This window comes from Botryllus schlosseri, chromosome 6 (genome assembly GCF_051294905.1).
Source record: "Botryllus schlosseri isolate E-star chromosome 6, Bs_hap1, whole genome shotgun sequence".
Taxonomy (NCBI): Eukaryota; Metazoa; Chordata; class Ascidiacea; order Stolidobranchia; family Styelidae; genus Botryllus; species Botryllus schlosseri.
This window is the reverse complement of record NC_137241.1, coordinates 580,590-605,271: the sequence shown is the minus strand read 5'-3', so window position 1 is coordinate 605,271 and position 24,682 is coordinate 580,590. Positions and strand designations below refer to the sequence as shown.

The 24,682-nt window shown below is 42.9% G+C and overlaps 3 protein-coding genes across 8 annotated transcripts; 1 reads left to right on the top strand and 2 right to left on the bottom strand.

Moving 5' to 3' along the window:
- Positions 1 to 2,681: 2,681 nt before the first annotated feature.
- LOC145440599 (myb/SANT-like DNA-binding domain-containing protein 3) lies at positions 2,682 to 5,597 on the bottom strand. 4 transcript variants are annotated; one of them, XR_013915573.1, is made up of 5 exons: positions 5,264 to 5,597; positions 5,142 to 5,204; positions 4,389 to 5,077; positions 3,597 to 3,651; positions 2,682 to 3,534 (listed from the first exon to the last, which is right to left on the bottom strand). XR_013915573.1 is itself a non-coding variant. In XM_080318254.1 (3 exons), exons 1-3 carry the CDS (start codon positions 5,595 to 5,597, stop codon positions 5,001 to 5,003), a joined length of 474 nt encoding a protein of 157 aa, XP_080174380.1. In that variant the 3' UTR covers positions 2,682 to 5,000. The 4 variants fall into 4 exon arrangements, 1 of the variants encoding a protein (XP_080174380.1); XR_013915572.1 differs by having other exon boundaries at positions 2,682 to 3,651; positions 4,389 to 4,907; positions 4,976 to 5,077; XR_013915571.1 differs by having other exon boundaries at positions 2,682 to 3,651.
- Positions 5,598 to 8,097: 2,500 nt separating this feature from the next.
- On the top strand, positions 8,098 to 9,125 carry LOC145440601 (uncharacterized). Its single transcript, XM_080318255.1, has 3 exons — positions 8,098 to 8,753; positions 8,809 to 8,932; positions 9,009 to 9,125. Exons 1-3 carry the CDS (start codon positions 8,542 to 8,544, stop codon positions 9,123 to 9,125), a joined length of 453 nt encoding a protein of 150 aa, XP_080174381.1. The 5' UTR covers positions 8,098 to 8,541.
- A 2,215-nt stretch (positions 9,126 to 11,340) lies between these two features.
- On the bottom strand, positions 11,341 to 13,255 carry LOC145440593 (uncharacterized). 3 transcript variants are annotated; one of them, XR_013915567.1, is made up of 3 exons: positions 12,871 to 13,251; positions 12,612 to 12,743; positions 11,341 to 12,500 (listed from the first exon to the last, which is right to left on the bottom strand). XR_013915567.1 is itself a non-coding variant. In XM_080318249.1 (2 exons), exons 1-2 carry the CDS (start codon positions 13,116 to 13,118, stop codon positions 12,689 to 12,691), a joined length of 303 nt encoding a protein of 100 aa, XP_080174375.1. In that variant the 5' UTR covers positions 13,119 to 13,255; the 3' UTR covers positions 11,341 to 12,688. The 3 variants fall into 3 exon arrangements, 2 of the variants coding, with proteins under 2 accessions (XP_080174375.1, XP_080174374.1); XM_080318249.1 differs by having other exon boundaries at positions 11,341 to 12,743; positions 12,871 to 13,255; XM_080318248.1 differs by having other exon boundaries at positions 12,612 to 13,248.
- Between the last annotated feature and the right edge of the window lie 11,427 nt (positions 13,256 to 24,682).

Sequence of the window (24,682 nt, the reverse complement as noted above, 5' to 3'; positions counted from 1 at the left end):
ATGGAGTCGGTATTTTGGATTTTGAGTAGTTCTAGTTGCTGAACAACTAGAAAACACGCGCCGTCATTTGGCGTTAATCGTGATTCTGTCGTGCGATGTTCTTGCGGACATTGCTGCTAGCTCAGAGTCATTACTTCTAAAAGTGGCGTAGACAAGGGTGGCGTAGACAAAAGGGGTCGGGACCCTTCCATTTTAAACTTGTATTGATATTCAAATGCTCATGTGTAAAACCGATCCGACGAATAAGTAGCTCCGGAATTGAATATAGTTAGTTGTGTTTCAGTTAGGTCGTTAGTTCTAGTTAAGGTCGTTAGTTCTAGTTAAGACTTTTGGAAAGCGAGGAGTTCCACTTCTAGTCACGCATTTTGAAAATCCAGTAGTTTGTACAAAACTAGTTTATTGCAACGGAAATAGCGAACATTAAAAAATGAGGAGAAATATGGCCCAGTCCCAAACACAGTAAATAATTTCGAAAATAGCAAAAAGGCAAGGATTGTGCTACATGTTGTAACACGGTATCAGGTAGTGAAGCAAATATAAAAAATAGAAACAAAATAGTCCCCTGATTGAGCCGGGATTAAGGCCGATTGCTGGAATGTGGTTGCAGTCTTCACTGTTACGAAGGAGTCGACAAAATATGGCTTTGAAGCTTCCTCTTCCGCCTCAATCTTCTTAAATGGAGACGGGGTTAAACCCGCTAGACGCCAACCCGCCAAACGCCACCCTGCGGCTGGGTCTTAACGTGGCGTCTGGCGTCTGAACGGGTTGAAACGCAGACTGGCGGCTGAATTGCTACAAGGCGTCTGGTGTGTGAATGAAACGCAGATTGACGGATGAAGTGCTATATGGCGTCTGGCGTCCAACATTTCAGGACGCCGTACTGCGACATGGCGTTCGGCGTCTGGAAATTTGAGATCACCGTGCCGTGTGTAGACAGTATAGCCAGTTGCACAGCGTCTGGTGTACAGGATCTGATTTATAGGCAAAGTTACTCATCCAGATGGAAGGGAAGGCTGGTGGATAAAAGGGATCGATCGCTGCATTATTATACTCGTCGATAGAGGAATAATGTCTGCTACAGTTATTTGTTTAATTGCTGCTCGAGTTTTCTTGTAGCATTGGCAGCAATGACTTTACGCACCTTATTAAAATCGTTACTGCTGAAGATAGTTGCAGTATATGCGAAATCAGGTTTGAAAGTTGTATGATCCTGTTGTGCTAGTACACTGGACTAACCTTGTAGAACACTACGTCAGCCCAGAATTACAAGTTGTTTTTTATATTGACTACTTACATTCTGTCCTTCAGACTTCTTAGAAATAGTCTATTCATTCACCCTCGTATGACATAGCTAGCTAGCGCTTGCTGTCTATTAACTAAATTCCACATATTTACGGCATAGCCCTCACATGCGACAAACGCCAACATGTAGGCTACAAATGAGATGGACCCGTGGCGTCTTGATAGTTGATATATCAGACTCCAAACGCCGGCATGCACAAATTAGATGCGTTCTGTGGCGTCTTGATAGTCGATATATACGTCCAGACACCAAACGGCGACAATCGACATGTACAAATAATATGCAGCCCATGGCGTCTTGACGGTTGATATATCCGACGCCACAAGTGGGCATATAGAAGTTAGGTGCACCCCGTCGGGTCTGGATAGTTGATATATCAGACACCAAACGACGGCATGTACAAATTAGATGCGTTCTGTGGCGTCTTGATAGTCGATATATACGTCCAGACACCAAACGGCGACAATCGACATGTACAAATAATATGCAGCCCGTGGCGTGTTGATAGCTGATATATCCGACGCCAATCGTCGACATATACAAGTTAGATGCACTCCGTTGCGTCAGGATAGTTGATATATCAGACTGTCAACGTCGGCATGTACAAATGAGATGCATTCGATGGAGTCTTTATAGTCGATATTTCCCTTCAGACTCAAAACGTAGACAATCGACATGCACAAATTAGATGTGGCCCGTGGCGTCTTGATAGCTGATATATCCGACGCCAAATGTCGACATATACAAATTAGATACACCCCGTGCTATCCTGATATTCATCATCTAGGGCCGAGGCCAATTCCTCTCCTTAACGAATCAGCACTTAAGTGCGATTCTCTACTCAACTAAGTGCTGATCGATACTCAAACTTAAGTGCGCGTCAATTCTTGTCACTTAGTTGAGTATCGATTTTCAGACGTCATTTTCGAGAATCATGTTGCCAGATTTTATTTACTCCGAATCTGATATGCGTGATTGGTTTCGTCATGACAACAGGAGGCTGTCGTCCGAAAATCGCCACCACAGCGTATGGTGGGCTACACACAGATATAACGAATCAGCAATATCGCTGTTCTTGGGCAGTGTCGACTGTTATTTGGAACCGCTAGTATGCATAGCATACGTTTCGCTAGCAGCTGTCGGCGAACGTAGTGCAACTCACAACGAAACTCCTGGTACATGTACCAATCCAAGGACCCTAGGCTCTCACAGTGCCGGCTTTATATGCACTTCCAGTGCAGTACCTCATATTGCAGCTATATTCTCACATTCAACTGGTCGCATGTACTATCCATATTATCCGTGGACCCTAGTTTATCAAAGCTCCTGCAATCTAACTTTTTAACGATACCCTGTTATTAAAACTTTCAGCAAGTAATAGTGTACCGTACACCTGTATTCTGCAAAATGAACTTAAACGAATGTGAAGATCCAATTGAAATTCTGGAAATACTCGAAGAGCGAAACCACCACCACACTCCACAAAATTATTTGAAAGATGTTCACAATCCATTAGAAATATATACAGACAAGAAGTTTTACAAGCGCTATCGCTTTTCCAAAGATTCCGCTATCGATATTTTCAGGATTATCAAACATGAACACTGAACAGTCATTATCTGTCCGACCGCAATGCCTGCCCCCACTGCTCCAATTCCTTATGGCGTTACGTTTTTTTTGATAAAGGCCACATACAGCAATCGGATGCAGACTTGATGGGTGTGTCACGCAGCACAGCAAGGCGCAGCATTCACAGAGTAGCCTACGCCATCGCCACTCAGAAGCCTTCCTTCATCCAGTATTCTTATGCTGACGTTCAAAAGATCAAGGAAGGCTTCTACAAAATTGCTGGTTTTCCTGGAGTAGTGGGGGCAATCGATTGCACTCACATACCTATCATGTCACCAGGAGGTAGCGAGGCCGAAATATTCCGCAACAGGAAAGGATACATGTCGATTAACGTACAAGTTATATGTAACAGTGATCGCAAAATCTTGAACATAGTTGCAAGGTGGCCCGGCTCCACTCACGACTCGCGCATATTCAACAACAGTGCAATCAAGGGTGATTTCGAGGAAGGCGTGATTGACGGGATCCTTCTCGGTGACAACGGCTATGCCTGCCTCCCATATTTAATGACGCCATTAATGAATCCAACATCAACACAGGAAAAGCGATATAATAAGAAGCACATCTCCACGAGATCCCGCGTTGAGCATTGCTTTGGAGTGCTGAAACGGAGATTTCTGGCGCTGAGTATTCCTTTGCGCACAAGGTTGGACCATAGCCTCACCATAATCATCGCCATCGCTTGTCTGCACAATGCAGCGATCACCCGCAATCAGATCCTGGAAGAGGAATTCCAAGAAACTATTAACGAGCCTCATGTTAATGCAGGAGATACAGCTTCAGGGAGGGCAGTAAGGCAGAGCTTCATCGCGAGATTTTGAGCTTTGCCTTAAAAAATTGTGTCACAGTTTAGGACAGCGGCGGGCAACATACGACCCGCCGCTGCGAGGGGATTTTGTCCGGTTCGAGGACAGTTTCCTGTCTTAGTTGATAATGTGGCCCACCAGCCGGTGTCCGGTAAATGCCGATAATGCAAGTTTTCTCGCTTCTACTTACTTAGGCATAAGCTCCGCTCTGGCACGCAGGCCACACACGCAAATAATAACACACAGTCACTAAAAATTTCAACGTACTAAGCAAGTGGGGAAGCTCGGTAGACCGGGGCCGCGGGGGAGAGTCAGAGTGGAGATTACGCATAAGTTCATAGAAGCAAGTAAACTTGCACATGGCGGTGCCTGTATGACAATGATGTTCTCAATTCCACATTGTCTTCCTCATTATCGCTGGACAGGAAATCACACTAGACCCCTCATTACTATACAAATTACTGGTTTTGCTCCATTTCTTACTATTTGTTTTCGTTAATTCTGTTTTATCAATATACTACACCGTCGCCTTTCCTCATTATTGGTATTAGTACAGATCGGTGAACCACGGGGTTTTGAGTATAGGGGCCGCTCGAAGAGGCCTGCATCGAGTTACAGACAGCATAATGTGAAGTCCAAGTACGACCTACCCCATTGCGACAGCCACGATCGATTCAGATGTTCTCCTCTTAGGTTCTTCTTTAGTACTCTGCACAATTTTGCGTGCCCTCCCTCCTTGCGCCAGGGGCATGCTAATCTTCTCAGTATTGTTTCGACTCTAGTACGTTCACCACCGCATCGGCACTACCTGCGCACTCATAGCACGGTCGTCGCAAAAGACTGACATGTGCTAGTGACTTCTCTCTCGTATGGAATGAGACGAGTCGAGCGTGACGCTATCATTTAGGTGAGCAAAGAACGAACATGACATTCGGAACTAGAATTTTTATTACAAATAATATTAATTTTTTTTAACGATTTTTCCAACTTCTCGATTTTCAGTTTCAAATATTTGATCCTCAATCTCAGCTCTTCTTTCCTCAATATACTTTCTTCCTCCATCATTTTACCCTCCCTTATCCTCAACTCTTTTATCCACGTCGCTTCATTAATTTTTTCCCTCATGTATTCCGCCTTCACTGCTTCAATGCCCTTACCTATGTTCTCGTCTGAAAATAAAATGACTTTGCCAATTTCGTTGGCCATTGGCACTATGCAGCCTCGGTATTGTTCTCACCACGACGACTACAGCTGGTTGATTGTTAAGAGCTTGTGCTCATATTATTTTCTTTGTTCCCAGCATCCTCCTCCTCCTCAATGACGGAATTGAGTACTGCAACTGGAAATGATGAAAGAGTATTCGGTTATTCACTATACACATGAGATAATTTCGCACGACTCACAGGACTTGTCTCCATCATCGTCGAAGGGATTATTTAGGTCCGATATTTGCCCCGGAACGACGGCTATAAAGCAAAATTTCATGTTGAGCCGCCCCACATAGCATATGTAAATTCAAACATACATGCCACTCCCTCACTCAGAGGGTCAACATCGACCTCAATGATCCCTCCTCCGGTTTTGCGCTGCTCTTTTTTCAGCTTCGCCGCATCAGCCTTGCAGCGATCCTTCATGTTCTGCCATCTTTTTTTCAGGCATTTTACTGACCTCTCGCAGCTGATGCCGGCAGCATTAAATTCGATAGACAGCAGCTCCCATGCCCTCTCCTTGGCAGCCACACAAACTTTATCTGTTTTTTTATTTTCCAGTAAGGGGCTTTGTCTTACTAGCTCTAATAACAAAGCCTTTTCTTTATCCAAGAAATTCGGCTCTCGCCGTACAATTGCATTCGAGGCCATTTATTTCTGTATCTGTTAAATAACATCATTAATTCATTATAACCGATATTTCTATACCGTGACGCAATAAAGTTCAAAATGCTGTAGCATCATCATACGATACCCATCACAACCAACTCTCTTCCACTCAACAACAACAAAACGCTATGCTAACTCCACAGAGTTCAGCAGATTTGTTTCGTTCAATTGGCCCACTGGCCTATTTCGGATAACCGCGGCGGGTGTTGCCAAGGTTACTTCCTGCGGTTGGCTGCCCGACCGTGAAAATCAACACTTAAGTCTGGTGGTGCGGTGACTTGGATTTGAGAGCCGATTCTGACGTATTTGAGTGTGAGTATACTTTTTGACGCGAGTTGAGTATCGAATTCGTTGCTGAGTAGAGAATCGTTACTGAGTAGAAGAATTGGCCTCGGCCCCTAGTATCCAATCCACTATACCAGTGGTTCTCATCTCAACCTCCGGTCCGTGGCAAGTTTCCTGCAGGTCCGCCTAATATTTTCGAATTTTATATCTCAATTACAGAATGCAATACTCCTTTTAAAATCCATCGTCTTAAGATACTTGTAAATGTATTCGCATCACGATGCCTAGCAAGTCCGCTGTAGCTCCCAAGTCATTAGGCCCATTTACATGACGGTTTAAGTCAGCTTCGAAGCTGACTCGTCGATCCGACTCTCTCGTATTCGACGAAGAGAGAAAGGCAAACTGCTTCAAGTCGACTCGAGCCTCAAGCTGTCGTGTAATGTGGTTTACGATCGGCTTGAGTATTCGGCCACCGGCGTCAGGCGATTTTCGTTCGACGGCGATGGTTTTTGCCGTGCGGGCTCTTGGCATCGTAATCCATGTTTTTCAACTGTTGTTGATAAATTGGCCAAACATGGCAAGGAAAGGTGGGGTTACTTTGTAAGTGCTCGCTTGTTTACGATGGAATGCATGTAATACACCAGTACCGGTGTAGCAACCGTGCTCTGTGCTCGTGCAGTTTTATTAGCGATTCCCTGTGTTCTTTGATATTTGGCTGCGACGCTTAGATCTGTAGTAGCCTAGTTGCTGTCATCAGTTACATAAAATGGCAAACAAGGTAAACGTTACATCTGTATTTCTACTTCTCATACTACAGTTCGGAAGCTATGTGGATTGTACCGGTAGCCTATATACAATTCGACTACGCAATGCATAGCCTATGCATAGTGAACCGATTGAAGAAACGGCTGTGCAGTGTGCTACATCGACACGGGAATACATGGACGATTGCTGCATTTCGTACATACTGTTCCACTGGCTAAACTGATGTGAGCGCGCGTGTAATGGGATGGAGCTGGTGTCTCTCCCGGCAGGATGATATAAAGATTTGTGACTCTCCTGGTGATGATGACGCGCAGCGGTGTCGGGATTATTGCTTTGCTTTTAGTTCTGGGTTATAGTGATCTGCTGACAGTTTTTCTAGACATTCTTGGTATTGTTAACTTCCTATTTGGTATATCATGCCAAGATGCTTCAATAAAGTCGCTGCAGTAGTTGCTGTTTCATGACTCTTGAGTCACCCGCATACATGGGGTAGTCTGTTACAGAGGAGCGGCCGAACAACTAGAGGCCACATGGGGTTTGCAAGTGGGTCACTTGAGTGGTAATGACCTTATTTTAATCGCATCGACAAGGGATGCCTGAAATATCAAAACAGTCGTTACTCCCGCCTACTCCACGGCCCATCTTCGTTGACGCCGAAAAAGCTAGCTGATAACATATAGGCTACTTGTTGTTTTCCTCTACAATCATGATATGAACAAGAATATTTTCCTCTACAAATATCGATATTATGAGTATCTCATCATCCTCGTTAATTTCGGGGATAAGAAACGTTACAGAGTACGACCAAACACACATTGTCGTTGTACCTTTGCCCACCAGACTTAACGAATATATATTTGTAAGGGGTAAAGCGACACCTGATCGTCCACGATACAGCTTCCGGAAGAATCATGTAAACAGGGCCCTTTTACGAGTCAGCTCGGAGATGAGGCGTGACATCACCGGAGACGACTTGAACGCCAAGTCGAGTCGAGCATGTAACCAGGCCTATTGTTATGCATTACTGTAGGTCATTGGGGTATAACTATGCTGACGCCGTTGCCGTGTGACGAGTAATAAGGCCTCAGATGATTGACCAACTGTAACACATCTTCGGTTTCAATATAGAATGTAAACATTCTATAGTTTCAGTATAGAGACTGTAGGATGGGGCGACGACCCATTGTTGTAAGTTTAGATTCGTCATGCTTGACTTTGCGGAGTAAAATTCCATTCGCGAGAGTCCGATTGTCCTATTTTACATGTAAAAAGTATAGGCGATTTCGGAAATACATGGACGAATTTGAGTGCCGAAAAAGGGTGGAAATATTCTAGCTAGACGTTTCAAATTTGGCATGTTACGAGGAAGCATCAATATGTTCTCACTATAAAAATTTCTCAACTGGCCTCCACCCAGAACACGTTTAAAATCAATCTCGCAATGCCTTATTCAGCGATAAACTCTCCGCGGCCGACTATGTCCGAATCCCGTAAACTCGTAGACAATGCTATAATTGATAAGGCTTTATGCGGTAACTGAGTGGCCGTTGAAAGCCGCTGATACCGATACAAAACTGCCCAAACTATTTTCTGTGCATAAGCAACCGATGAAAAAAACGAATAGCCTACACGGAAAGCGGATGAAAAAGAGCGACGAAAAGATTATCACTACATCCAAAAGATCAATATCGTACACTGTTTCATCGGGCATTAGGCCTATGTTACATTGGAAGACTGTACTTGTTCGTTTTGACATCTTCTTTTCTGTTCACTAGGCTACATCGCACTGTTCACTAGGCTACATCGCATTGTCTTATATCCCGTTGTACATTTCGCGTCTTTAGCAGTTAGAAATAAAAGATCCGCCGCGGCAATTATGGCCAAAAACTGCGCTATCCCTGGGTGTACCTATGTGAACATTCCGCGTAGTGATCAATCTCGTAAGAGGTCCTTATTCACGGTACGAAGACCAGAGCTGTTAAGGAATGAAGCGGCCCAGAAGCAGCACGCAGCAATGGCCAGCCTCCTTCTTTCCATCAGGGACCTCTCAAAAGGAGATCGTATCAAGACGTTGCTCCATAAGGAGACGTAAGTAAAGCAGCTGTCTCAACTTCAACAGAATTAACAGTGTAATTTATAATAGAGCCGCAATCTGCGAAAATCATTTTGAGGAGAGCGACACCATTCAGCTCAAAACCAGAAAGCAACTCAAAGTGGGAGCTCTGCCTAAGCTAAATTTGCCTGAAAGATGTAGCACAATCATAAAGGTATGCAGGGTATCTCTCACTCAAATCAAGAAACTTATGCACCAAACGATTCCAAATGATATATTTATTCATATAGAAAGAAAGGAAGATACCTTTTCCAAGAAAAGAGTTGCCAGAGACAGTGAGGCACAAAAATATTCCAGATTTGGTACAATCAGCTTCTAATTTGAACAGCAAAATTTGTGGTATATAGCAGGCCTGATGGTTTGATATCACGAGTAGATTAAATAGCTAGATATTGCTTCTTCATTTAAGGTAACTGGGCATTCTATGAACTGAAAGGTAGACTGCACATTGAGAAGCATGGTATGGAAGATGACATAGTGCCAATAATCAGGTTACGTTAATGTTAATTTCATTATATTGATTGAATTGGCACGCATGAAATTATATTAATTTTGAACAGGGTAGTGATTTCCAGCACTCTATCCATTGAATCAGCAGTTCTTCACGGCTGGAAATTCTGTACGGACCAGCTTCTTCATATCGATCTGAAACATTCAACCCTTCATAACGTCTTAGGTTACCTATAAATTACCAATATATTAGAAAACTCGCATAATACGAGTTATTTATAGAAATGATGAAGTAAGACTTTGCACCGGAGTTCAGGAAGTGACAAAGCATACAAAGGAGCATATAATTATGAAATGGGAGTCGGACCAGTTGAAAGTGGAAAAAACATTTTCACGAGCTAAAAATTGCATTATAACAGGTAACCATTGCAGTTCAATTGTTTGAATCTATTTTCAAGTGATGCGGTATGTATTTAGTTTGGGATCCCGATTCAGTATGCACAAACTGTGCCAAACACGACATAAAAGCGAGATATAACAGGAAGTACTGTAGCAAAAAAAAGTTGGAACTGTTAGAAAAAGATGAGAGGCTCACAGTGCAGGAAAAAAAGATGAGAGGCTCACAGTGCAGGAAGACCTCCACATGGAAATTATGGTTGCGAGAGTCATCTCGTGATTAATGAAGTTCATAGTTCAATTCATTTATGACTCGCAGGCATTGATGAATGAGGAATCGGATAACATGAACGAGTGGCAAAGAATGTTTTTTCAAGAGCAGTGCTCAAATGCAGAGAGGCATCCTAACGCTAGACGATATCATCCAGACGTGATTAGGTGGGCACTAGAATTGTACGCAAGATCACCTGCGGGATACCAAATGCTCCGACAAACCGAAGTTTTATCGCTTCCTTCTTCTGTGTTCTGAGGCAATATAGGTACACCTATACAGAATCTTCACCATGCTTGTAATATTGGAACTTTTTAGCATTGCTTGATATGTTCAGGAATTTTGCATCTTCTAATGCTGGCGTTTGTGAGTCCACACTCCTGCAATTAGAAAAATTGACAAAAACTATCGATGCATATTTGGTGGTTGACGAAATGAAAGGTACGTTAAACGTATGTTACATTTATACAAACTGACAGGCTAAACAAATGCTTCATTTAGTGAGAGAAAACCTAGTATATCAGGATGGCAGGATATTGGGATATGTAGATCATGGTGATCGACATTCTCCCGAGGATATTGCAACACATATATGCAGTAGGCTCGTTTTACTTTAGCTACAAGATTGACCCTTACAATTCAAGCTTTGATATTCATTTCAGTGTTTTACGTAAGATCGTTCGACCGAACAATATCAATGCCTGTATCTTGGTACCCGACAAAGGCCACTCCAGCGGCACAATTGACTTCAATGTTCTGGGAGGCATTCATGGCATGCGAATTCCGCAGTGTCAGAATCCATGCTGTGGTGGCTGATGGAGCATCAACAAACCGAAAGTTTTTTTTCTATGGCGCATGGAGCAATGGTAACCTAAACTACAATAATTACACCATCGCACATCCCAGTTTACCCGACGAGCCAATATTTTTATGCTCCGACACAAGTCACTTATTGAAAGTAAGTTTGTAATATCATAAACAAAATACAGATATGGTCCTATTGATTCCCATCAGACAGCAAGGAATGGATTGTATTCGTCAAAACCAGGAGGGACGAAATATTTTTGCAAGGATGGAAAAGATATTCTCTGGACACGTGCGCGAATTGTTCAACAAAGATTGTTCAACAAAGATCAGGCACAACCACTGCACCTTCCTAATAAGTTGACAAAATCACATATTGACCTCGACTCATACAGCAAAGTTCGCTACCTTCTTAACTTCAAAATTATTGCTGTACCACTTTGTAAATTTTAGATGAGAGTTTCACTGGCGAAAGATGTGCTCAGTTACGGAGTCACTTGTGTACGATATTTCAAATTCCGCTGGGACGTCAGAGTTCGTCTTGCTGTTCGATCGATGGTTTAACATTGTAACATCTCACTCCATCTCATCTGTAACTGATGAAAGATTACTTTGGCTGAAAAATGTGTTCATCAAATACTTGGAGGATTGGCTGGTGGGTATTTTTTTTAAATCTTCAGAGCAAGAACTATACCGGTAATACAATCTCCCCACAGAATGAGGTGCACACAAAACATCCCGGCGAGCACAAACGATAAATGGCCACGCCAAAACTGATTGGCCTCATGTTTACAACCAGAAATATGGTTCGCTCAGTAATTCGGTTACTTAATGCTGGACATAAATCGGTAGCATTAAAAGTCTTGACAAAAGATGTAATCGAAGCAACTTTCGGATCCTTGGTAAGGAAAAGTGATTTTAAATAGGCTTCAAGATTCAAAAACTTGATTGAAATTTTTCAGAGGCTGACAGGGAGATACTCCAGGAATCCAGATGTGGCACAGGCTGGATACTCGATCACAGCTGTATGCCAAAGGAAAATCATCAAAATGGTTAAGGGTGCCAACACAACCTACGCTCATGGATCAGTAAATCCATGGACTACTGTTTGTGAAGATCAACTACCCAAACGCAAGCGAAAGGCTAAATAAATTTGTTCAAATAATGGACCGTCATTATATATGGCTGCCGGCCAATATTAGTGTAAACAACAAGCCAATGCACCACGTCAAGGTTTTGGCCTTAGCATTGGTTTACTTTTTTTGGTAGAAAGAAACCCATTGTACATAGGCAGCATCAGTTACAATGGGAAAAGAAAACTACAGAAGAACTCCCTAACTGCGCAAGGACTTCAACTCATCTCGTAACGCCTTGGAAAACTTAGAGTTATTTTTTAGCTTACTGTTCAATTTAAATTTCACTAAACCATGCGTCAGAATCCTGTTCAAATGCTTCATTGTCATGTCAAGAACATCTTCCACATAACTGTCACATTCACCTGTTTGCATGACAACATTTTCAATAGGACTTCTATACCATGGACCCTGATGAATTTCATCAACTAGTTGTAGAAAATCAACTTGCGAGGCAGGTTTAAACCTTTCTCTGCTATGGAAACTGTAAAATCGCATAATTACTCCCTTGAACTTATCTGATGGGTACTTCAGGCAGTGATGCTTTCTTTCCATTATTTGAATCAGTTGTCCGGTTGGTGCATCCTCCGACAAGCAAGCAGCAACAGCCTTGTGTGATTTCGTAGAGAGTGAATGAAGCAGTACCCCTCCAATGTACTCAAGAATGTCTGTAAAGTCATCTAACTATAATGAATTGAATAAATACTAGGCCGGCACACGGAACTAGAATATTGATTGGTATGCTGTAAAATTCAACAGAATTGCACAATATACCATACCCGATTCCCTGCCATTGATACCAGACATTCTTGCAGTGGAAATTTTTCCTCAGCTTGAACAAGTGCATCAACAATCTTCACGAGCAAAGATGCCGCAAGGAGCTGATGCTGCAGTCCAAGAAGTTTGCTTGCCTGCTGGCAAATGTTGGAGTAGTATTGATGAATACCATCAGTACCAACGTCACAGAACACAGCATTCAAGCGTTTGACAAGTGGAACAATAAGATTCAAATCCAATTCCTCAAATCGTGGTCCACACCTGGAAATAGAATGACAATTACGGCAAGCAATCTTCAAAATGTCCATTATTCGGTCGATGTCAATTTCCTCAGTTGGTGACGGGAGCTTATGCAGTTTCCCGTGCTTCTTGAGTTCCCTTACGGTGGGAAATATGGCTTCACAGACGTCACAACTTATTCCACTCCACTCATCCAATCCTCCAAAGCATTGGGAAATTTCCTCCTCAGTGATGGATTCCCAATCCTCCCACAATGATTCTTCGGCCATAACTTTTACGAAAAAGTATCGCTTATAAAGGAATCAAAATTTCTGTGAAAGCATAATACTCAGAATTTTATTTCCGTTTTGCTAATCAAGAATTTTATTTCCGTTTTGCTAATCAAATAACAATTAGGCTACCATCCGGAACAGTAAATGAAGATAGCTCGCTAATTCTATAGTATCACAGCAATGTCCTCCAATAGTACGGTAAGTGACTTAGGCCTATATTTTCTCGTCGGCAAGTTAAAATACATACAGATTCTGCTGAATGACGCCTTCCAGAAGGACCATGATATGGCATACCCACTTCGCCTGCAACGAAATGCCGTTTCATTTTAATCGCCTGCCCTATTATTGTTATCTTCTATAATCATATAATACACCACTATAATAGCTATTATATCATAAATCATCGCTGGTATTCACCGACCGTGCGCATTGTGCAGCGATTGTGTACCGGTATATTCATCGCTTCGTACGGCAACAAACGCAAAACCGTCACGCACGTATCCAAGATATTCACTAATCAGGCCAAACATATTAAGACGTCCAATTAGTCACAGAGTCCGTTATAAGTATTCAACCTCCAATACTCCGACAACTTTCCACACACACACACACACACACACTTTCCAACTTTCCACCGTCTGAATTTCATGTGGGATTATTAATGGTACACGTAACAATGGGTAGCTCCCTCCGCAAAGCGGAGCGTGACCAATCTAAAGGGAGCTGAAAATATTATTGCGCGCAGTGTAAATAGAGTAGTTCAACTTATATAGATATTTCGGTATATCAATGCACTAATACCGGTATAATCTCTCATATTTATAGTATTATGGAGATTACGAGATAATTGCTGAAAAATCACGCAAACAAAATATGTCGCGGATGAATACTAATTAGGCATTTAAATCAGTCGTCACTCCATCCTACAATCTCTATAGTTTCAGTCTCATTATAGAATGTAAACGTGGAATGGCAGCGACCGATTTTGCAGCTTCGTTCCGCTTCGCTGAAGCTTTACTCAAGACTTATTTTACGGCAGCTACTGTAGAATTTCTGGCAATCCAAAAGTTGTCTTCCAGAGCTCAGAATTTACTGAATCCGGTCTTGATCGAAAGCTACTGTCGCACTGATTTCGAAAATATCAATCAAAATATGGTGAAGCACCGTACTGAGATGAAAAACCACCCTCAATATCTAAAATCTGCATTGTTCAGAACAATCGGATGACCGCAAAACAATGACCATAACAATGACCCATTGCGGCTCTTCGATTGTTCGGACAATGCCGATAATTCAGACTTGGAGGGCGAATTCTAAGCGGTTCAGTGCCTGATCATATTTTTATTTACATTTTCCGAATCGGTGCGACAGTAGCTTTCGATCAAGACCAGATTCAGTAAATTCTGAGCTCTGGAAGACAACTTTTGGATTGCCAGAAATCCTACAGTAGCAGCCGCAAAATGAGTCTTTGTAAAGCTTCAGCGAAGCGGAACGAAACTGCAAAATCGGTCGCTGCCATTCCACGTTTACATTCTATAGTCTCATACTAGCGGTCTTGGAGTGGGCAAGAAAGGTTCGGCATTGTTGAACCGTATTAAGTTTGATCATGTGCAACTTAGCATTTATTCATAGGTTAAATACCGTAATAAGTGATCAAACTGAAACACAGAAGAACAGTTGCATCGACTAGCCTAATCCAGGCGCGTATCCAGAGCGCAAAAAGGGGGGGGGGTTGCGTTACGAAATTGGCTATTTTTTAGGGGTAACCGGAGGAACCGCAGTAAACCTCCCCCCGTTACGCCTGTGACAGTCTGTGGTATTGCACACAGTACAAAGTCACAAGCGCCGTAATAGGGTACTTTTTGTGTCATAGGACACAAGAGCACCCATCACTCGGTTGCTTCAGCGTTTGTGCATTTGAGGTTTTTTGTTTTTTTGTGCGTCTTTACAAGGCCTTATCTACTCCATGATGGGTAGGCAGGTGCAAGTAAGGTTACGCATTTTATGGCTTCACGGCTCTTTTCATTACCACCCGTTTTTTGTATCGCTGTCTCGAAATTCTTTCGTATGTTGTCCAGTATTTCGTCAATTTTATCCTCGTCTTCTTCTTTGATTCTTCTGTTTAATCTTATCTGGATTGATTTTGCGATCCATATCTCATCTATTCGCCTCCTTCTGTGCTTGCTATGGCTTCTACCTGCCCATACTGCCTCTTTGTATATTGAAGTGATTTTCACAAGGGCTGCTTGTTCGTCGTACGTTGTTAGGCTTACTCCGAAGTTCATCTGAAGGATTGTTTGGACATTCGATGCTTGGATCTTTTTTCCCATTACACTTTCCCAAGCTTTTTTTAAATAATTTTCAGTACTGGACTGTTAGAGTCGCAATCAATGAAAAGATGTTTGTGCGTCTCTACTCTTATTCTGCATATCTCGCAGTCTCTCGTTCTTACGGCTAGCCTGGCTTCAAGTCTTTCGTTAGTTGGTAATAACCCATGTGCCACTTCCCAGTTTATTTTCCTTTGATTTTGTGTCAGTATTCTATGCTGTATATTTTCCCAATTATATCCCGTCATTTCTGAGATCTCGCGTTTGAGCTGTCTCTCCATCGTGTTTTGGTATACATCCTTTTTTTTTCTTTTTCTCTAGGTCCCCTGTTGTGATTTCCAATTCTTTCATTGTGTTTTTGATTTGGTCCCAGTGGGAGTGTGTGGTTTTGTGTTCTGTATTTGGGTTTTCTTGAAGCTTTTCAGAGTGAAGGCGAGCTGGTGGTCTACTCTTTTTCTCCATTCGTCATTTGTTTCTTCCCCTTCTTCCCTAATGTAGGCAATTGCCGGTTTAATGAAGGTGAGGTCTAGCAGTCGAGGGATGTCCACGAGACCCAAACCTCCTAACTCTTTTCGCAGGACCAGCTTTTGGTATTCTATGCTTCTTTCCAACCCAAAAAGAAAAAAGACTAGTTTCTTTTTCAGTTTGGCTGCGAGGTCCCTAGGCATTTTCGAGGTTATAGCTTGGTAGGTGAACGCGGGCAATATGTTGGTTCTTTTTTTCATGTCTCGGTAGATGCATGGCTTTTACATCCTTCATGATCTCTTTTATGTTTTTCATCGCCTCGTCCCATTGTTTTTTGGGTTGTCTATCATTTTTGCTCAACGTATTCCCCAGGATGGTTATCTCTTGTTCCCATCTGAAGTTTGCATTGTTGCCCCGATGTCTTGGGGTCTCAAAGTTTATGCCACTTGTTTTTTCCTCATTTATTATTAGCGCGCTGGCTTTTCCGAAGTTTTTTATAATTTCCATTGCCTTGCCAGTGTCTCTATGGCATCGCCTAATGTTATTGTTACGTCGTCCGCATATGAAACGGCTACTATGGGGGCGTTGTAGCCTGTTAGCCTAGTTCCTTTCGAGGTGATTTAGCCCTTGCAGGAGGGATTCCGTCGTGATGGTAAAAAGATACATGGATATCGGGTACACCTGCTTGATGCCCGATTTGATTTCCATACTTTCCGCTATCTTTCCACCTATTGAGATCTTGGATTCTCCCTGCATGTATATATTCAGGTATCCGCGGAAGTTTTTCCCAAAGCCAGTGGTCTCTAGGGCTCTTTGCATAAATCTGTGGTTGACAGAGTCATATGCTTTTTAAAAGTCTACAGATATTATCGCTCCTTTTTGGTATCTCTTCATGTCCGCCGCTATTTGTCCGCCGCTATTTCTCTTGTTATGAGGTTTGTTATGAGGTTAAGCTGTTCGATTGTTTTTGGCGGATTACAGAATTGATGGTGGTGAGTGATATCCTGGCGATTAAATAATTGATGGTGGTGAGTGATATCCTGCAGTCTATTGGAGAGGATTTTATTGAGGATTTTATATGGTGAGTTAAGCAAGGTTATATAGGTCTGTAGTTCTGAATTTTCATGTTATCTCAATTTTATGTAGAACCTTGATGATCCCTCTAGCTAGTTCCGGTCTGATGTCTTGTTTTATGTATATTTCATTGAACAGCTCCGTTAGTTCCATTTGAACTGTTTTTTGGTTCAGTGATTCCATCCCCTCCAGGGGTTTTTCTTTTCCTTTGCTGCTGTATTGCAAGGCGTACTTCTTGTATCGTTATTTCCGCCTCTATTTGTTGTTTCTGTTTTTCAGTCAGCTTTTGTTTTTGATATTCGGGAAATTTTCCTGCCATAGTAATGTCAGTGGTTTCTCACTATAAAGTTCTCGGTAGTAGTCTTCTACCGTTTCCCGTCTTGTATGTTTGCGGTATCGGTCTGTTATTTCACTGATTGTTGCTGTTTCTTGTCTTACATAGGAGATATGGCTTTTGGTCGAGGACTGTTTTCCTCTTCAGCCTTGGCCTCCCTTTGTAGTTTCCATAACGTTTCCTCTTTCTATATTTAGCATGAGAAATCTTGCCTGAGATGGTGTCTCTTCTCTCTTTTTCGAGTTTCCTCTCGTCATTTGTTTCCTGTTCTCTTTTTTCTATTCTGATTTCTCGCGCGTGTTTGGTCACTAGTATTTTTAGTCGCCTTTCAACTCCCAACCACCATTCCACTCGTTTCGGGTAGATATGTGGGTATAGGGTACTCCAGCGTTTCCATTTTGACTCAAGTTTTTCTTGAAATTCCTTTCTTTCATATACTTGAGTATTGTTTTTCCAGGCCGTTTGACCTTTTTCTATTTTGCTTTTTACTTGTACCGTTGTCATGATTGCATCATGATCCGTGTAGATGTAGATACATGGTAGGTGTTCGCATTTTGTCGCCCTGATGTTTTTGGACGTGTATATTCTATCCAACCGGGCTTTACCCAGCTGGGTAGAAGTAGGTGTATTCTTTCTTTTTGCCATTTGTTTCTCTGAAGCTGTCGGTTACCCCGAATGCTTTCATCGTGGCCATGCTGGTTCTGGCGTCAGCATCGTCTCTGACAATATTTACGGAGCATCGTCTCTGACAATATTTACGGGTTCCCTATCTAATTCGCAGTTGTCGATGCCATTTAAGTCCCCCGCTATTATTTTGTCAGTTCCTTTTTTTGTTCTCACAATGAGTTCTCGTAGTTGTCTTTTCCTTTTTTTCCTATTATTATATCCGTTTCCTTTTTTTTTCCTATTATTATATCCGTAGAAGTTTGTGATATTTATCTTTTTGCCGCCAGTTTCAATTTCAGCTTGGCATAGCCTTCCATCTATGTCCATTTGCTGTTTTGTTATTTTCATTTTGTTGCGTTTTTGTGTCAGCAGGATTGCTGTTCCTGCTGTACGTCTGTTTGCTGAATTCCATATTGATTTTCCCCATTTCCATTCTCTATGTTTTCGGTTTCCAATGATGAGTGTGTTTCTTGTATACATGTTGTATCAGCCCCTGTTTTTTTAGCGTATTCAAATATTAGCTTCCTTTTCGTTCTGTCATTCATGCCACAGGCATTAAGTGAAAGAATTTTTATAAATGGTGCTCGACATTTTGTTGGTTTATTATGACACCGGGGTTGTTTCCCATTTCTTCCCGCATCTTGGGCACGGGTGAGATTTATTTTGCTTTTCCTTAGTGTAGCAGTCAGTGATATAGCAAAGGCTTTTGCATGTACCACAATTTAGCTTCTCATTTTGGAACTGTTCTTCTGTTACGAAGTAGACATTATTATTGCAGCAGGCAACAATCGTATGGTGCACTGTCCTGCAACTAATACATTCTGATGTTCTTCCGTAGCTGGTGAACGCTATATTCTTGTCACATTTCAGGCAGTTGCCCATATCTACCCCTTCAGTTGACAGACTGAATCCTTGCAGGCTGCTGTTCTTTTTCAGAGTCTGTGCTATCTCTGGACCGTTTCTCTGCATTCTTCCTGTTAACCTGTTCCCAATCTTCTTTTGGGACATCCGCCTCGCTGAGGAATCCCGCAGGGCTGGCGAACCAGTCAGTCGTATTCGGTGTTGTGTCTTCGCTTCCCCGCTCAGATTCAGTAGTGTCTGAGGTGGTGAGCATATCCTCCATGCTTTTTGCGATCTTTACTGCCTCCTCCCGTCTTCTTTCAGCTTCTTCTTGAGGCTTTCCACCCTCTTGCATCACTGCATCTCCCTGCGTATTTGCCTGGTCTGCTGTTTCATTATTTTCTGTGTCATTTTCATTTGTTTCATTTTGTTCTCTGTCAAGTTGTTTTGGTATGGTTTCCATGTCTAATTGGTTTTCACATAAAGATTTTGGTGCTTTTTTCCCCATCTCATGCAGCGCCTTTGCAAGGGGTGTAGGACCTTCCGGCCCCATCAAAGGGTTTTTATATGATTCTTGGTATTGTACTGTTTGAGGAGTGGCTTCGTTGTTAAGGCCTCGCTCCCTATTTTTGCTCCTGGGCCTGTTATATTTTTTGTTGTTTTCTTTTCCGGACAGAATCTGGCGAAGTGCCCCGCCTCATTACAATAGGTGTAGGTTGTTGTCTGGCCTTTATATTTGACAGCTATTTTAAAGCCTCCAATGTTCACATATGAGCTGATTGGGTTTTCCTCTAATTGTTTTCTCCCTACCAGGAGGCTTCTCACCGCATTTTTGAACCCCATATCGTCGCGCTGGTGTATTATGCTTTTTACTGTAATTTGGTTTTGCTCGAAAAAATGTAAGATTTTTTCGTCCTTCGTTCTTGTAGGAATCCAACTTAAGTAAACGGCAATGTTCTCCGTAACATGAAGCCAATGTGAGGGGAGCTCCGTCCCCTCTTTTTTCATTTTGGTCATTTCTCTATCGATTTTTGTTACCATTTCTCGTTCCATGAACGTCAGGTCTACTTGTCCATTAGGAAATTTACCGATTCCCTCAATATTTTCCTTGTTTATGCCAACCGTATAAAAAATTTCAACAGTACCTTTCTGTCCGGCACTTGTGCCATTCTTATTCCCATATTGCATGTTCGGTCCACTGGTTCTTCAGCTCCTAGTGCTGTCGCATACGTCGTTGGGGCCGCACCCCTTTGTATATCCATATCCATCGACATTTCGTATATATCCACAGAGCGTTAGCTATCTCTCTGGCCTCAACATAAAAACTACATCGATTTTCGGGCTGTCTGCTTTGTTCTCGCCAGCGTTTGCTTTCCTTTTTTTCGTCTTGTTACTCGGGTGCAAACGGTCGGTACAAGCAGGCTTTGACTGGGGGCGTCTGCGGCCACTTGTTCCGCCGCCAGCATACTTGTGCCTGGCGAGAGAGCCACCAATCTGACCGCATCCCCGGGGTCGGACTATGAAAAGCCGTACGGCCATACTCGTCCTAGGTGTGAGAGTGATTGGAAAGTATTATGGTTGGACCGCTAGGGTTTCGCACCGGCCAGCGTCCAGAGAGCCGATGCTTACCTTCTTAGTTATTTTATTCCAGAAATGATAATGCACACAAATAATGTTCAGATAAGTGCAAACATAAACAAGAACATTGTATGTTTGGCCTTTGCTCGCGGCATGTGTTATCCGTTGGGATAAACAAGGCGTTAGCTAGGGTCTCTTATTGCGTTATTGCGATCTCTTTACGTGCTCTTTTCAGCTTGTAGCCACTCGATTTCCCCTTCTTCTTGGAGTTTTCTTCTAAGCCTGAGCCTTTGTATTATTGATTTCAGTATCCAGTCTTTCCTGGTTGCCTTTCTTTTTCCTCCTTGACTCTGTTCCTGGCTCTCCGCACGGCTTGCTTGTATATGGTCAGAAGCACCACTAGGGTTGCTTCTTGTTGTTCAGTTAGGGCCTCGGCTGGGGAGGCCCTGGGTCCATATTAATGACTGTTTGCATGTTATTAGTGGAGATTGTTTTTCCGGTTGCTTTTATCCATGCTTTCGTGATGGTCTCTCTGGGTTGCGATGTTATTGCGCATTGGATGAAGATGTGGATGGTTGTTTCCAGTTGATTGTCGCAAAGTCCGCATTCTCTGGACACGCTGAGGGCTCTTGCGTGGAGGCTTACATTTGTCGGGAGGAGCCCGCTCGTGATCGTCCAGTTAAATCCTCTTTGATCGTATGTTAGTGATCTGTGCTGAATATTGACCCAGTTTAGACCTTCCATTTCGCTCAGTGCTCTTGCGTTGTTTTTTCTGATAGAATCTTCATACAGTTTCCTGTTTTTCCTCATTTTGATGTGCTCCTTTCCGAATTTCAGTTCTTTCAGGGTTTTGTCGGTTTCCACCCAATGTGCGAGTGGCTTGAAGGCGTGAGGTTTCGAGTTATCTATTGCGGTGCTTGTGAGCCGTTTTAAAATCTATTGATATGATTGCTCCTTTCTTGATGTTTCTCATTTGGGCTGAGCTCTCTCTTAGCAGAAGGTTTATCTGTCCTATGTTGTTTGGTGGATTCACATACTGGTGCTTGTGTGTAATGTCTGGGAGGACTCCTTTTGGCCTGTTCGTTAGGATGGTTAGGACAGAATCTTATAGTCCGAGTTGAGAAGGCTGATTGGCCTATAATTCCTGATGTCTTCACTGTTCCTTTTTTATATATTATCTTTGAGATACCTCTTGCGAGGTGCCCGGAGATGTTTTTGCGAGGTTCCCGGAGATGCGAGGTTCCCGGAGATGTTTTTTATTAAGAAGATTTCGTTATAGACCTCCAAAAGGCTGTAAGGCTGTTCACCAATAGACCTCCAAAAGGCTGTAAGGCTGTTCACCAGTGTGTCTATGTTCAGTTGATAGAACTCTGAGCTTAGCCCATCATTCCCTGGTGTCCTGTTTTTCCTTTGCTGTAGGATGGCTCTTTTGAGTTCATCCCTTTGTATTTTGCCACCCACTGCTTCGCTTTGTTCTGTGGTAAGTGTGCTTTCTTGATAGCTCAAGAAGTGGTCTGCCATGTAGTGTCTGTTTGTTGGCCTTGCGGCGTACAGGCTCTCGTAGTAGTTCGAGGCTATTAGGCTGATTTCCTCATTTGAGGTGGCTATGCCTGAGGGGGTCTTTAGTTGGTGTATGGTGGCCATCTCTCTTCTTTAGTTTTTTGCATAATATGTATGGGTTGCTGTCTAGTAACGTTTCCTCCTCAATTTTTGCCTCTTTTTTTTTAGTTTCACTTAACTCCTCTGCTTTTAGCCTCCATATGGTTCTTCTTTTTGTATGTAGTGATAGGATGATTTTGCATCACCACGTTCGTTCTCGCTTTTTGTAGGTTTTGTTCCTGTTTTACTATTTCCCTTCTCTTTTCTCTCGAGGCTTTTTTTGTGTGTGTTTTTTGCGAGCTCTTTTATTCGTTGCTTGATTGATTCCCACCATTCTACTATGTCTTTGTATATAAGTGGGTATAGAGTCTCCCATTTTTTCCATTTTTTACTTAGTTCCTCTTGGAAGCTCTCTAGAGTAGGTCCGGACGTTGTTCTTCCAAATTGTGTTTGCCTTTTTTCTTTCAGCGACGTGTTTGCCTTTTTTCTTTAAGCGTACCGTCGCTAAGACCGCGTCGTGGTCCGAGATTGCAGATGGGATGTGTTTGCATTCGGTTGTTTTCAAGCGGTCCGATACGTAGCCTATATCCTGTCAAGTCTTGACTTGCCGTTGTTATAGAAGTAGGTAAAATCTTTTTTTTTTCATTAACCTCTCTAAAGGCATCTTTTACCCCTATTGTTTGGATCACTGCTTTGAGATATCTGGCGAGTTCCTTCTCACCTGGTTTCATCGGTTCCCTATCAATTTCGTGGTTTTCTATTGCATAGAAATCTCCCCCTATTATCTGGGGGGGTCGTTCTGGACGTTCGCGCTGCCAATTGTCGCATTTCGCGCCGAGTAATTTCTAAGTAATTGTCACCAAAGTGTATACCGACCTTGAGAATTCTTTCATAAGGGTCTTTCTCGTGTTTGGCGATTTTGCATGACGTCCTTTTGTGGATGATTGCTGTTCCTGCGTTTCCGAGTTTCAGCAAGACTGGCCCTTCCATTCTTGGCTCCAGGTTTGTTCTTTTTCTGGTGTTGTGTGAGTTTCTTGAATTAGTGCTACGTCCGCCCCTGTGTTTCTGATGAAACTGAAGAGTAGTTTTCTCTTGTTTTCTTCTTGCAAGACATTTGCATTTATCGTGAGTACTTTTATTTCGCTGTCGCCCGCCATTGATTCTTTTGAGGTAAGTTTTCGGGATTTCTACATTTTTTCTGTGCATCTCCAGCACGGGCTGGGAGCATACCATTCTCTTCTTTACCTAAGTTACAGCAGCATTCTTTCCACAAGCGGGGCAGACCGACCATTCGGCCGTTGTTTTTCCTAAATTCGTCCATGATTACGCATATGTCATCATCGTTGCAGCTTACTCGGACGGTAAAAAATGGTCAGTGTTGCAGTGGTGACATTTGCTCGTATCACCTTCGTTGGTGAAGGCAATAGGTTTGCTACATTTGTGGCATTGTGTCATCTCGACTCCGTCCTTAGATAGGCTCAGGGCCTTCCTCGCTGGCGTGATTTCTATTCCGGGGCTTACGCAGTCCCTGACTCTTTATCCCTTGTTTGGGGTGCCCTCCAGCTGTGTATTTACCTCAGGGGAGGATATTGTAAACCAGTCTACTGGCTTATCAGCAAAGAGGCTTTCTTCGTCCTCCTCAGAGGTGCTTGAGTTTGTAAAGACATTCTCTAGGCTCTTGGCAGTTAGTCTTGCTGCTAGATGTCTCCTTGCAGCCTGTTCCAGCTTCCTTCCCATGTGATCGGGCATATCATCTTGTGTGTCTGCCTGTTTCTTTTTTTTCTTTCTAATTTTGTCTGAGCGCTCATGTCGCAGCTCTCGTTGTTCGTTTCCCCTCCCGGAGGGGGGGGGTCACCTCAGTAGTATATATGATCGCTCGCATGACCCAATGGTGGCTTATGGGCGCGGCGGCATGGTGCCGTGAAACTCGTGGTGGCATGGTGACCCTTATAACTATAGGCTCCGGTCGCATGGTGCCATTGTGTCTTATGGGTGACTGACATGGTTACCTTTTCGGGTATAGGCTGCGGCGGCATGTTGACGTGAAAACTCGTGGTGGCATGGTTACCTTTTCAGTATAGGCTGCGGCGGCATTGTTACCTTTTCAGGTATAGGCGCGGCGACATGGTGACCCTTCAGGTATAGACTGTTGATGATTTGACTACCGTCGTGGGTATAGGCATCTCTCGCACAGTGTTGAATATGTATCAGGTATGGTAAATAGTCACGTGATTGGTTCTTAGTTTATATCCTAAATTATTATATTAGTTTATATCCCAAATTATTATATATGGCCAATTTGAGGTAATCCCAACGTTTACGGTGATTGCGACTTCGATATATCGTTGCTCTTATGCGCGCGGTGGTGATTCGTACTTTCGGTATAGACTGACGCGGTATGTTAACGTTATGTTAACGTAACTGATACAGACGCGACATGATAACGTTACAGGTATAGGGATCGCACACGCGGTTCTACATGAAGACGTCATAGTTCAGTCGTGACAAATGACCGCGAAAAGACTTGAGTTAGAATGCGATCGATGTCTGTTGATTCCTACATAACCTGAAGTTTCAGTTCGGATTATTCGCTCCTTCCATACCGCTGGTTCGCACCTACAGAACATTCTGCTGTTCACAACCATAGGCGCCGAGTTATGGGGTGGAGGCCACCCCAT

Coding starts and splice junctions, on each gene's coding strand:
- LOC145440599 (XM_080318254.1), bottom strand. CDS start 5,597: ATGGCCTCGAATGCAATTGTACGGCGAGAGCCGAATTTCTTGGATAAA. Junction 5,205..5,263: donor TCTGAGTGAGGGAGTGGCAT/GTATGTTTGAAT, acceptor TTTGCTTTATAG/CCGTCGTTCCGGGGCAAATA. Junction 5,078..5,141: donor CGATGATGGAGACAAGTCCT/GTGAGTCGTGCG, acceptor CATCATTTCCAG/TTGCAGTACTCAATTCCGTC.
- LOC145440601 (XM_080318255.1), top strand. CDS start 8,542: ATGGCCAAAAACTGCGCTATCCCTGGGTGTACCTATGTGAACATTCCG. Junction 8,754..8,808: donor ACGTTGCTCCATAAGGAGAC/GTAAGTAAAGCA, acceptor AATTTATAATAG/AGCCGCAATCTGCGAAAATC. Junction 8,933..9,008: donor GATGTAGCACAATCATAAAG/GTATGCAGGGTA, acceptor TTATTCATATAG/AAAGAAAGGAAGATACCTTT.
- LOC145440593 (XM_080318248.1), bottom strand. CDS start 13,118: ATGGCCGAAGAATCATTGTGGGAGGATTGGGAATCCATCACTGAGGAG. Junction 12,501..12,611: donor TATCAATGGCAGGGAATCGG/GTATGGTATATT, acceptor ATGACTTTACAG/ACATTCTTGAGTACATTGGA.